The sequence below is a fragment of the Condylura cristata genome, unplaced genomic scaffold (assembly GCF_000260355.1).
Source record: "Condylura cristata isolate star-nosed mole 26May11 unplaced genomic scaffold, ConCri1.0 scaffold00020, whole genome shotgun sequence".
Taxonomy (NCBI): domain Eukaryota; kingdom Metazoa; phylum Chordata; class Mammalia; order Eulipotyphla; family Talpidae; genus Condylura; species Condylura cristata.
The window spans coordinates 19629936-19643420 of NW_004567121.1; the positions used below are offsets into that span (position 1 = coordinate 19629936).

Consider the following 13485-nt stretch of genomic DNA (forward strand, 5'->3'; position numbering starts at 1 on the left):
TTCTCCTAAGTCGAAATCCATTGATTTTTTTTTTTTTTAAATAATCTGCCTGTTATAGTCAGATAAGCTAGAGAAGGATGGGTCCTGGAACAGGTCCAGTGAATCTGCTCCTCAGAATTACCTTTCTCCCTATATCATCTTATAAGCTCTTGCCCCAGGGTTAAGGACCAAGCCTCGTAAACAGAGGTATGCTTGCAGTACCTGAGTAGGGTGCCCAGGGGGAACTTGTCGATGCCCCGGACTCACCTTATCAAACCCTCTGACTCCGCCATGCAGACTGTTGGGTGGTCTGTTAAGGGGTAGCTTGTACTCCTTCCCGTCCAACGAGAAGGTTCCTTTGGCAATTCGGTTGGCCACTCTGCCAATCACTGCTCCAAAGTAGGGCTGCTTCTGGAGGTACCCTGCAAGGACAGAGGACGGCACTGTTTATTAAGACTTCATACCAAAGGTGAGGTTCACACTGCTGCCCACCTCTTTTTCAGAGGGGATGCTGCAACTAATAAAAAATAGATATATCCCAGTCATTGTGGAAGCACAGAAAAAATGGTGTTCTTCACATACAGTCTTTTCCCTTTCCAAAAGGAATGTTTTTTTGTAAACATTTTTAAAGGATATTATAAAATGCATAGAAGAAATTTAAACCATCCTAATTCATCACTAAAGGGATGTTTACCCTTCCCTAATGAGTTTACACACAGATGTACTTTATTTCTTCTTTTTTATAAATTTGGGGTATTAGTATATACATGCTACTTTTTTTCTAGGCCAGTCAATTTCCTTAACTAAAAATCATATTGAAAGGAAACTTATTTATCTTTCTCTTTTTACTTTTTTTTTTTTAAGATTTATTTATTTATGCATACGGAACTGGGGTACAGGCCAGAGGTGTGGGGGTGAGAGGATTCACCAGAGACAGGGTGGGGAACACAACAGGCAGATGGACAGAAATACACTGTTGAGGGAGCAGAGGGCAGGTTAGGAGAGGTCTGCCGCGCCATGTGGGTCAGCTCTAGGGCTGGGGATCGAGCTTGTGCTGCAGTGGCTGTAGATAGCTTCATAGTGCTGCAGTTTAACCCCTTGTGCCACTGGGAGGGCCCTCTTTTTACTTTTTAAAATCCTATATTTAATCCATGAAAATAACCTTTAATGAAGGTTAAATGACGCACAGGAGAATGGGTTTCTCAGAGGGAATCCAGGAAGCCTAATTAAGTCTGAATTTCAGATAAGCTATGAATAACTTTTTAAAAGTTTATTTAAAGATCTATTCACCCATGCATCCAAGAACTGGAGTACAGGCCAGAGGTGTAGGGGGTGAGAAGATTCACCAGGGACAGAGTGGAGAACAGAACAGGTGGATTAACTGAAACACACTGCTGAGGGGAGCAGCAGGCGATACAGGAGAGGTCTGCTGTGCCATGTGGGTCACCTCACTGGCTGGGGATTGAACTCATGCTGCAGTGGCTGCAGATAGCTTCGTACCTTTACCACCTTGCACGACCAGGGAGGGCTCTATGAATAACTTTTTTTTTTTTTTAAAGATTTATTTATTTGTACATACAGAACTGGGGTACAGGCCAGAGGCTCAGGGGCGGTGAGAGGCTTCACCAGAGACAGAGTGGGGAGCAGAACAGGCAGATCGATGAAGTACACTGCTGAGGGGAGCAGCGGGCGGGTCAGGAGAGGTCTGCCACGCCATGTGGTCACCTCCGGGGCAGGCGGGAATCGAACTCATGCGAAAGTGGCTTTTAGCTTCTCAGTGCAGTGCTCCAACCCGCTGCGCCACCAGGGAGGGCCATGAATAACTTTTTAAAGTAAGTTTATTCCTTCTATTATTACACTTTAGACATACTTACATTTAAAATCTTTAAAAATATTTAACATCTTTTTCAAATTCAAATTTAACTGGGTTTTCTGTGTTTTTATTCGTTTAATCAGCCAAGCTTCATAAACAAGAAAACCTGTCTCTGGTGAATCCTCTCACCTCCTGCACCTCTGGCCTGTACCCCAGTTCCTATGTGTATAAATAAATAAATCTTTCTATTAAAAAAAAAAAAGATGAAAACCCTCTTACAATTCTCAACTTCTTCCTGTGATAACCACTGCTAACACTTTGTTTTCCGCTTTTTATAAACACTTCCAATTGTGTTTTTCTACAGATTTAAACACACATCCAAACATACAAACAGGTTCTCCCTGGTGGCATAAGGGGTTAAGTCTCAGCACTATGAAGCAATCCACAGCCACTGCAGTACCATTTCAATCCCTGGCCACAGAGCTGACCCTTATGGCACAGCAGACCTCTCCTGCCTCACCTGCTGCTCCCCTCAGCAGTGTATTTCAGTCAATCTGTCTGTTCTGCTCCCCACTCTGTCTCTGGTGAATCCTGTCACTCTCCCTTCCCCCTCACCTCTAGCCTGAACCCCAGCTCTTGCATGCATGCATAAATAAAATGAATCTTTAATATAAAAAACATTTGCAAACACACACTCTACATAGAGAATCATACTTTACACGCTGATTTGTGACTTTTTATCTGTCAGATGTCTTCCAATCTCTCTGAGTGATTACCTATTCCTTTGGATGGCTACATGTATACTGGTAAGCATAAACTGGGGGCTATTCCAGGGTTTTTCTTTAAATTCCTCCGTTAGAATCCTCTAGTTTTGATTATAATGGCAGAGAGTAAGGTTTGGAGGTATATTATTTTTACTATTATCATCAAGACAACTTTCTACTCTCTTTTTTGCTCAGATGTTCTCAGAATTCCTTCCCCCTTCGTTGGAGCTGGATTCACCCCAACTGCTATGAATCAGGAGACCAGGATTCAAGCTTATGATCTATGTTTAACTAGAATATGGACCCTGGACTGATTGGCTACTCATCGGTCACAAGTTTCCATGATTCAACTGGATGGGCAAAAGTAAAACATTAATCATTCTCTTTCAGGCCCTTTCTGGTTCCCTTTCTTGCTGACTTGCAGGTTTCCTCAGAGGCCTCCCCATGGGCTATTAGAGTTAACATTACCAAGCATGACCTCAGTCTCAGCCACTTTCTAAAAGTAACTAACTTCACTGATACAATACTTTCATGAGGTAGCCACCATTACTACCCTCCTTTTGGAAGCAAAAGACAAAAGGTTAATTAACTTGTCTTAAAATACACAGCTAGGAAGGGGATTCACAACAGGGAAGGGAACAACACAAGGGAACTGGAGATGGTTCATGGGCGATATGGTAGTAAAATTATGGGTGCTACAAAATGTAAAAAGAAAAAATTAATTAATTCAAAAAAGACACAGCTGGTTAGAGGCAGACTCAGGATTTGATGGGGCTGGCTGGCTCCCAGTACACAAGGCTTTCTGGGTAACTGACATGAGTACTATCCCTTGGCACAAGTCAGGCTGATCTCTCTGCCAGCATCCATCTTTTTACCTACTAAGCTTTGTTTGAAGCTATACCTTTTTTTTTCTTTTTATTCATACAGAACTGGGGTACAGGCTAGAGGTACAGGGGCAGTGAGAGGATTCACTGAGCAGAACAGGCAGATTGACGAGGTACACTGTTGAGGGGAGCAGTGGCCAGACAGGAGCCGGCTGCAGCGCCATGTGGATCACCTCCGGGGCTGGGGATCGAACTTGCACTGAAGCGACTGCCAACAGCTTGCAGTGCTGGGTCCTAACCGTTGAGCCACCAGGGAGGGTCACCTGAAGCTATACCTTTAACGTCCCTTTTGGGTAACTAAAAGGAGACCCAGAGGGCCAAACACTCTTTTCTTGATTTTTCTGTTTAGTAGTTTTTAAACATTTTACATTAACAGCAAGTTGAGCAGAAGATACAGATTTTACCCAGAGTTTCCTCTGCTGCCCCCCCCCATGCATAGCTTCCCACATCATCACCCCCCACCACTGTGGTATGTTGATAACAATAGAGGACCTACTTTGACATGTAATTATCCCTTAAAGCCCATAGCTCACCAAGACTCACTCTTGGTGCAGTACATGCTGCGGGTTTGGATGATGTAGTGACACGTACCCACCATTATTCTATCACACAGACTAGTTTCATTTCCCTAAGTCTTCTGTGTTCTGCTTATTTATCCTTCCCTTTCCTTCCACCTCTGATCTTTTTTTTTTAACCTTTTTTTTTTCTTTTTTAAGATTTATTTACTTCTGCATACAGAACTGGGGTACAGGCCAGATGTGAGGAGGGGGATGAGGGGATTCACCAGAGTATAGAGTGGGGAGCAGAACAGGCTGCTGGACTGAAATACACTGCTGAAATAAGACAGGGGAGGTCTGCCATGCCATGTGGGTCAGCTTCCTTGCTGGGGATCGAACTTGTGCTGCAGTGGCTGCGAATAGCTTCACAGTGCTGTGCTTTAACCCACTGCACTATCAGGTAGGGCCCCTCACCTCTGATCTTTTTACTATGCAATAGCTTTGCTTTTTTTGGAATGTCTACAGTTGGACTCATACAATGTGTCACCTTTTCCCGATCAGTCTTCTGCTTAGTAATATGCATAAGATTCCTCTGTCTTTTATGACTTGATAGCTTATTTACTGTTAGCACTCAATGATATCCCATTGTCTCTATGCACCATCCATCTACTGAAAGACATTTTGTTTGCTTCTGAGTTTTGGCATTGCTATAAACATCCATCTGTAGGTTTTTGAGGGGACATTCATCTTCTACTCCTTTAAGTAAAGACCTCAGATCTGGTATGACTGTTGCATCATGTGGTTAGAGTATGTTTAGTATTATAAGAAACCCCTAAGCTGTGTCCCACAGTGGTTGTACCATTCTGGACTCCCACCAGCAATCGTGAGAGTTACCATCGCTCCACATCCTCTGTAACATTTAGTGCCGTAGTACTCGATCTAGTGATTCTAATAGAGCTTGTTCCTGTTTTGATTTACAAGTCCCTGATAACATATAATGTGTGTTTTTCAGGATCTCAAAAATGTTAAGTGGAATTTTTATCTAAAAATTCTCCAGCTATATCTATTTTTGACTCAGAACTTGATTCATTCAACAAGTGTACCCCAAGCTTCTATTTTTATGCCAGCCATAGGCAGGCATCAGAGACAAAGACAAATTCAACAAGGCTGCTGTTTTACAGGCTTCAAGAATTCCTCAGAAAGAGCCGCTTTCTGACAACAGCCAATAAGTTCATAGAAACAAAAATTGTAAAAATAGCATCTTTAGCAATACTAAAAGAACTGAAAGTTAGGCCCTTGATGTAGATGAAGAGTATTTATGGATGAATCCATCCATCACTCTCAATTGTCCTTGAAAAATTCTGCAAGACAACTCTATTTTACACTGTCTTCATGTCACTAAGCTTTTATATCAAATCAGAACTACAAAAAGTGACAGCCCCCAAACTGTGAATAGGTCATGACTGAAAAGTTGGTATTTAAATGCAGAAAACACCGCTTTCCATGAAAAAGGGCAAAACTTGTAGGTCAACCCATAAATGTGGATTTAACTGAACCAATCACTGACTTGGGATGTAAGGTCAAAAATAAGTATTGCAGGGCTCTCCCTGGTGGTGCAACAGCACCATGAAGCTCTCAGAAGCCACTGAGGCACAAGTTCGATTCCCGGGCCAGGGAGCTGACACACACATGGTGTGGCAGAGTGCTTCTGACCTGCCCGCTGCTCCCCTCAGCAGTGTATTTCATTTGACTGACCTGTTCTGCTCCCCACTCTGTCTCTGGTGAATCCTCTCTCTCTCTCTCTCTCACACACACCCCCCACACCTTTGGCCAGTACCCCAGAACTTCTCCTATAAAGGCACCTTGAACATCTGCTGTATTAAACTTAAGCCTGTAAACTGGTCCCCTTTCCTCCGCCCCTCATATATACTCAGGCTTTCTGAAAGCATTAAGTTTACTTTTTCCATAATGGCTCTCATGGCAGTTATAGCTGGTGTTTTGTGGTATCTGGGGAGAATAAGAAAGGGAAGGAGTCACATTTACTGTATGAGTAGGTTGTTTATACCTGTGGCTTTTAATCAAATATTCTCATTACAGGTTCTGAAGGAAATCAGTGACTTTAGGTAGAACATGTAGATGAAAAACATTTCAAATATTTTAAATACCAAAAATGATTGAAATATTCATAGGAGGCATTACTGGTGTTTTAGGCTATACGTATAAGATCATATGATTTATCTGTTTACAATTCTACAGCAGAAAGAATTCACTTTCCCGGGGAGAAACTGAATCATTCTGACCTCTGGTCATGGCCATGATCCAAAACAGTTTATATAATCTACCTGAGAAATTGGAGAGAATTCACATCTCACCTAGCAGTTAGAAAAGACTGTGTCTCATGGATAATCCATGCTTAACTCTTTCTGGTGACTCAAAATATGGTGATATCAGGATAACTGCTTGTTCTACCATGTCTTGTTGCTTTAAAACATTTACCTCAAAAATTTTATTGAAATTTGAGTACTCATTCTAAAAGAATATACAATGAAAATTAAGTCTCCTTCCTACCCCTGCACACTAGAATCCTTTCTTTAAGACAACCACTGTTGCGTTTCTTAACATGAGTTAACACACCCTAGAACTGATCAAAATAGTAGCAGAGTACCGTCTCATTCTATGATGAATGAGAGGATTAGGTTTCCTGTTATGACATATATGAAGTCTTCTTTATCTCTGGCAATATTAAAAGAATCTATGACAACCTGAAAGATGGCCTTTAAAGGAAATAAGGAGTTACTTGCAATAACCTCAAAGATGGCTACATATCTTAATAAATGTCCTTTAAAATAAATATCTAAATTAGAGCATAGGAATGAAAATGTCTACCTTGATCCAGTGCCCAGAAAATTTCAGATTGCTTTGATTCACCTCAGCATTTTGTGAATAGCGTCCTTCCAAAACTGAACCTTCTTTGTCTATTAAGGAACTGGGGCTCCCCAGGCACCCCCCATCATATAAATTCATAGAGATATAGAGATACCATGTGCTTTAAGATCGATATGACTCTTCTATCAGGATGAAAAAATGAAAAGGATTGTGTGTGCACAAGCGTGCGTGCATACATGTGTGTGTGTGTGTGTGTGTGTGTGAGAGAGAGAGAGAGAGAAAGAGAGAGAGAAGGGTGTTACCTCTTGAATGATGATAAGGCAGAAAAGGAATGAGGTGAAAAAGGCAGGTGCTCAGTTTCTCATTTCCAATTCTTTTCTGGTTCTGGAATTCTAGTCCACATATACAATTTTCCTGTCATTCCACTGGGCAATTTTGCACAGTCAAGTAATCTCTTTGTGATTTTGTTTCCGCCTAGAAAATGGTTATGCTACTTACAGAGAGCAGTGACTCAACAAAATGGCTCTAAAGAATTCTCTTTTGTCACTTGTCAACCCCCTTGCCTTCTGACTCTAAAGACAGAGGATATGAACCCCAGCCCTGGAAGTTCTAGGGTATACAGACAAGGGGGGGAAGTGGAGCTGGTATTCCCCATCCTTGAACCTTCCTACTCATGAGTGTCCTGTAATAGCCTTCCTGACATTTCCAATGAAGGTGAGCCCCTTCCCCAAGCCAACCTGTGGAGGCCCCAAGGCAGACAGACGACAGACAGCAAGAAATAGGATTCCCGGAAATATATCCGTTTGTTAAGGAAAAGAGCAAATTTCAGTATCCTTAAGCGAAAACCAACACTCGGTGTTCTGTGACCTCCAACCATAAGCCATGTTACATATATAAAGAACCCAGGGGCAGAAAAACACACCTAAAGGAAAACCTCAAACCTCCTCTTTAGCAGATTTAGTCCACACCCCTGCTACTGAGCAAAGGATATTCGTTCTCCTGCGGCTTCCCTCTACCAGCTTTTTTCAGACATTTTCAGTCTAGCTAACCCACCGTGCATGAGATGGCATAGTGAACATTTTCCTTTGCTCGGCTCAGTCTGCAATTGTGATTATTTATTTATGCAAATACTTGCTAAAGTCTTAGCTCTGTTGGGGGAGGAGGGCTTGTCTGTCTCATTGAATGAGCTTGTGAGTGCATGAATTAGTACTTGATCTTAATTGTCCATGGATTGGGACAGAATAATAAGAGCCCACCCTTGTTGGAAGGAGTCCTTATTCCAGACAATGGATTAATTGTCTGCTTTTAAAATTCAGTTCAAGTTACTACCAGGCAGAGGGTGTGGGCACTAAATAAACCTCGCAGACCAAAGAGGTTAAGCTGTGTGCACCCACTGAGTTAAAGCGATGAGCATTTCTGAGATAACCAGGCCTCAAAGAGTTTGTGATCAAGGAAAAAGGAAGACTTCTGTCTTTGATTTTCCTTCTTCAGAAAGGGCAAGAGGAAGGACCTGGGAGCCACACCCCCTCGAGCCAGCAGTCTCCTTTCGGGCCCTCGCCAAGATTAGGCAGTTCAAAGATCGCTCCAGGGTGGCTGGAATTTTATTTTACTCTCACTTGACCTTTTTAATTAGTTGAGGCCTGCGTGGATAACCAGGGGCCAAATTCTACAGCTATTTCCATTTTGCTTTTTTTCCAAGCACTGGAGCGCAACTCAGTGAATGGGACGGATCCAAGCACTCTGGACCGCCTCAAACTGGGGTTACTTCCCATCGGGCCCGGAAGAGCTGGCAGCCAGATTCCGGGGCGCGTGCGGGGTGTGTCTGGGGCCGTCCGCAGTCCCGGGCAGAGTTCAACCCACCTTCCAACTCCTCAAAGCCGAGCACCACATCAGAGGCTCTGCCCTGCCTGTCTTTGACCTCCAGAGCCGTAATGGTGCAGCCCCAGGAGATGATGTCCACTCTCAGCAGGTCTGATTGCAGCTGGAACTTCTCCACCGTTCCTGCCCCTGAGGGCAGGTCTCCAAACGCGGCCCTGGTCACCGAAACCATGTGGAAAGTTAGGAGAGCACAGGCAAGCCCGGGTAGTTCCAACTCCAGCCGCCAACCAGGAGCGATCAGTCTACTGGAGAAAGGGCGTGACAAAGATCAGACTCCTCCCCTTCCTTGCCTGGATTTAGGGAGTGACCACCCCTGCAAAAAATATCCTCTGGGGCCTTTCCAAGTCATTCCTATTCCTCAGGGTGACAGCGAAGGCAAACTTCCAGCCTGGTTAGCTGTGGTTTCTTTGGCTACCCCTGGAGGCATTGCATTTTGGGAGTGGTAGTTTGGGGAAAGTGACATTGCATTTTGGGGTCTGTAGTCTTTCTAAACCCAGATCCTGAGCTTCAGTATTCTCTACCAGATTCTATTGCCTGAGCTTCTCAATAAGCTATCCACTATTGTCTGACTTTCAGATTAAGTGCTGGAATATGCAGAGCGTTAAAGCGGGAACAGGGAGGCGAGGGGGGCAATTCCCCTCTGATCCAGAGGGCTTTAAAGTGCAAAGGTAGTTTAGGGAACGGGGACATGATTGCCGTTTGTCTGTATACAGCCTGAAAATCCATTCTGTTTATCCCACGGAGTGAAGCCTTAGAGAGGTTCCGAGCGGCAGCCTGAAGAGGGACGTGTCTGATTGGGGCCAGCGCCCGGTTTTTCTTCCCCCAGGACTTTCCGGAAAAGGATCTTGCTATTTAACCCCTCTTGTTCCAGAACTCCAAAGTTCATTTAAGAAAGTAATTAAGTGGGCTCATGTTTATTAAAGTTCTAATAAATGTCAGGTAATGTTCCCTTAATATCTCCTCATCCACAAATAGAAAAAAAAAAAACTTAAAGTACGTATTGTTGGGAAAGGAATGACACAGAGGTCACCAAATAATTGATATGCTTTTGTGTACCTCAGAATTGTCTGAGGACATTTAAAAAATCCCCAGGCCCATCATTGGAATTTCCTGAGTCTGAGTGCAAGGTAAAAAGCTCTAGAACCTGTCTTGTTCACAATGCCTGAAAGTTATTCTGTTGCAGATGACCTCGGACAGATTTTGACTAATCGCATATTGCTCCTCCTCCCAACCAGATGGATGGCAGAGGCCTAAGATAGAGCTACCCTAGGCTTTCATAGATTTGGCAGATAAAATACAAGAGCGTGTTATTTTTTTTTTATTTTTTATTTTTGCTATATCTGGCAACTCTTGCTCATACTGCAAAAGGAAAGGGGGATGGTGCTGGAAGCTCAAAGACCTGTTTTATTCAACCAAGGGAATGCTCAGCCAGGTTTTACCTGACGCTGCTTTGGGTTTGGCTCCTACCTACTTCAGAGGGAATAAACTAGATTGTGTTGCAGGCTGGAAGCACCTATGATTAGGAGGCTTGGGGGATCAAGTTCTGTAATCAGATGCTAATAAACCATAATAACTGTCTCTCAGCCCTATCTGGGTGCCATTTGAATGGATATTTAGCATAAAGCCTCAATTCTCATTCATGAAGCAGGGGGAATTCTGATAACAAAGAAAAAAGGGACTTCAGTGAAGCACAGTGTACGATGTTAAAAAAAAAAAAAGACCATTACAAGCTGCAGCACATTCATTCAATAACCCTTGCTATGCTGCTTCACCAGAAATTCTCATAAACTCTTCAATTCTCATCAGCCCACTTAACATTTATAGCTGATTCATCCACAAGCCTGTCACACGCTGTGTTAGCAAAGTTGTTTTAGAGGCTCTCTGTGAGCAGGAAGTCTGCCTTTTCTTTTCTCAGCCTCCAGTTCTCATTGTTCTGCCAAGCTCATGATGTCACAAAAGTAAGTGCATCTGAGTGGCCTAAGTCAAGCATTACAAGGCGAGATCTTAAAACTCAACTCGGTAAAAAAATGAAACAGCAGGGTGTCTCTCTAAGTTCTACTGTGTACCTTCTTGATTTCATTTTCCTTTTGCTTTGGTACTGCTTCGTGCTAAATCAGCTGACACGCATAGACCTTGATTTTTATTACCCAAATACTCCATTTTCCTAGTCACACAGTGATAGCTAGAGGAATATTTGTGCACTTAAAAAAGTCAAAAGAAAGCCTACATCCAAGTAAAACATTTCCATCCCCAAATTTTGATTACTCCAGAAGCAAGGTAGTGATTTTGAAAATGAAGAATTGTCAGTTTTTTTGAGTTATTTATTTTTATTTTTGGGATGGGACTGAGGATGAGGTTATGGGTAGACGGGCAAGTCAAAATGTTACAGGACAGGGTAGACGGGCAAGTCAAATTGTAACAGTTACAGGTTTCATGGACTCCGCCCCTACTCCAGATGCTGGAACTCCAAATCCCATCAGTACCAAGGAGAAGCACACAGGAACGTTGAGGGTGGAGCTGAGCAGCCAGGTTGGGATAAAACCGGACATGTGGGCTCTGGGGGAGACCTGGTAGCTCGCAGCTGATCGTTTTGGCTCTCAATCGGTTTTCAGCGTGTCAGTGGAGTCCAAGTCAGCAGAACTGGTAGGGCATCCTAGTTAACCTGTGTTTCTCTCCCTCTTTCCCTGGGTTAGTCCTTTACCTTTCTCCTTATAAATAAATCCATTATTTAACCTTTTGAGTGTGTCCATAATACGATTGAATCGTAAGCGCACGGGTGAAGACCCACAGACAGGCAACCCAATTCCCATTGGGGTGCCCTGTAACAAAAATGTTACAGGACAGGGAGAGAGGCACCATTGAACCCCCAAACCTGCCTGACTCTAAATAGGTTCTGCCGTCCACCGCATCAAGACAAAACATATAAGACTTTAATGAGAGGGAACTTTAATACAGTGAGTATACAATACAGGAGACAAAGAATATAATTTCTAAATCTAACAGCCGAAGTTACCCATCCCTTTGTGGGTAAAAGTCCACCCAAAAGGGATTGGTCCCAAGCAAGGCTGGAAAGCCCACCACAAGCCTAAAGCACCTTCTGACCCCGACCCATAGAAAGGGTCAGGCATGGCCAGACAAGTCTGGGAGGAAAAGAGCAAAATCAAAATCAATATAAACACTGCCATAGTCACCTCCCCACGGGTCTCTCCCCACATCTGTTTCAACCAGCACAGGGCCAAGAACCAAGCACGGTGTCTTCATATGTCTCTCTGCTCCACGTGGCTCCCTCAAGTCTCCTCTAGCTCTCCATCCTGCTTCCTTCTTCAGATTCCTTCTCTTCTCTGCTCAGCTCCACCCTCCTTCTGGGTGGGGCAGGAAACCTGGAACTTCCCCTTTTCCTGGGGACCACCATGTTACAAAAGTAGAAACCAAGATAACGTTGCCATGGTCGGCCTCCCCATGTGTCTCTCACCCTCATGCTTCTTCTAGTTGTCTCTATATCTCTCCTCCACACCCCTCAATTCCCTGGTACAATTCCAAAGCCAAGAAGCAAGCGTGCCCCTACCCCTGCCATGTGTCAGTCTTCTCTGCCTCCCTTCATGTCTCTTGAGCCCACTTGCCATGTCATAAAGCTCCGCCAGGCTACTCAGCTCTGCCCCTCACTAGGTGGGACAGGGAGCATGGTGCTTCCCCCTCTTTTGGAGATGTCTCTGTTTCAACCAGACAGTAAGGTATCAGAGTAGACAGACTAAAGAGTAAGTCTCCTTAGATTCTCTTCAACTATGTTGAGTGGGGAGCAGAACAGGCAGATCGACTGAAATCCACTGCCGAAGGGAGCAGCGGGCAAGTCAGAAGAGGTCGGCCACGCCATGTGGTTCCCCTCCCGGGCAGGGAATCGATCTTGTGCTGAAGTGTCTTTAGCTTTGTTGTGCTTTGCTTTAACCTACTGCGCCACCAGGGAGGGCCCCTGTTTCATCAATTTTATGCACAGCACTTTCAAAACAAGCTCATCATCCAACTCCCCTCTGAACTTAATTGTGGCATGTATTTTAGGAGTTCTGGGATGACAACTGGCTTGGGCACATCCTAGGTGTCTGTTATAACAGCAACTTTCAAGAGTCGAAATTCTTTTTGTTCTTGAAGTTATAGACTTGACATAGTGAAGAGGCCAGGGAATGGCATGGCTGAATCTGTGCTAAAATTATGTCAGTAGGCCAGGGAATGGCATGGCTGGTTCTGTGCTAAAATTATGTCAGTAGGTCTTGGTTTTTCTTTTCCAGGTGCTTCTATTTTCTAGTGTGTTTGGCCCTATTTTAAGAACTTCTGTTCTACTTATGATTTCTACTACCCCCAAGTTTATATTATCTTATAGTATAAAACAAATTTCACATTCCCAGTCATATCAACAAAAGTTTCGGTATTCAATCTCTTGATCATATGACCTTCTGACCCATTTACCTGGTGATTCTAGGGTAGTTAGTGTCAGTCTCACCCGGTAATATGAGAAGGGGCAGGCCTAAGTCAAGGGAAAATATGGACGCTGTTCCCAAAGTGAGAATGGGTCCTGAGGGGGCAAAAAAATATGTGTCCAGGAAAAAAAAAAAAAAAGGAGGGGTGCTAATCTCACTAGAGAATTGCAAATGTGTTCAAAATTAGAAGTAAGAAATAACTGCACTGGGAATTGTTATAGAAAATCAAGTGTTAAGAATATTTTGACATCAAAGTTTCTATGTCTCACAAAGAGCTTTCAACATTTGTCAGGGGTTCGGTAGCAGTTGTTGTCT

At 43.5% G+C, this 13485-nt stretch overlaps 1 protein-coding gene and 1 long non-coding RNA gene across 3 annotated transcripts in view; one reads left to right on the plus strand and one right to left on the minus strand.

Moving 5' to 3' along the window:
• The window catches only part of GALM (galactose mutarotase (aldose 1-epimerase)), a 52690-nt gene extending 43733 nt beyond the window's left edge, over window positions 1-8957 (minus strand). Inside the window, exons 1-2 of one of the 2 annotated variants that reach the window (XM_012727553.1) lie at window positions 8684-8953; window positions 247-401 (exon numbers count right to left, since the gene is read on the minus strand). In XM_012727553.1, coding sequence (XP_012583007.1) covers window positions 247-401; window positions 8684-8873 — 345 coding nt within the window. In that variant the 5' untranslated portion in view covers window positions 8874-8953. Of the gene's footprint in view, window positions 1-246; window positions 402-8683 lie in introns of both variants that reach the window. The other variant, XM_012727554.1, reaches the window with a different exon arrangement.
• Window positions 1-13485, plus strand: part of LOC105853888 — a 70589-nt gene that overhangs the window by 25419 nt on the left and 31685 nt on the right. The window contains exons 2-3 of the long non-coding RNA XR_001145642.1: window positions 2541-2598; window positions 2752-2920. This is a non-coding gene — a long non-coding RNA (uncharacterized LOC105853888). The remainder of the gene's footprint in view (window positions 1-2540; window positions 2599-2751; window positions 2921-13485) is intronic.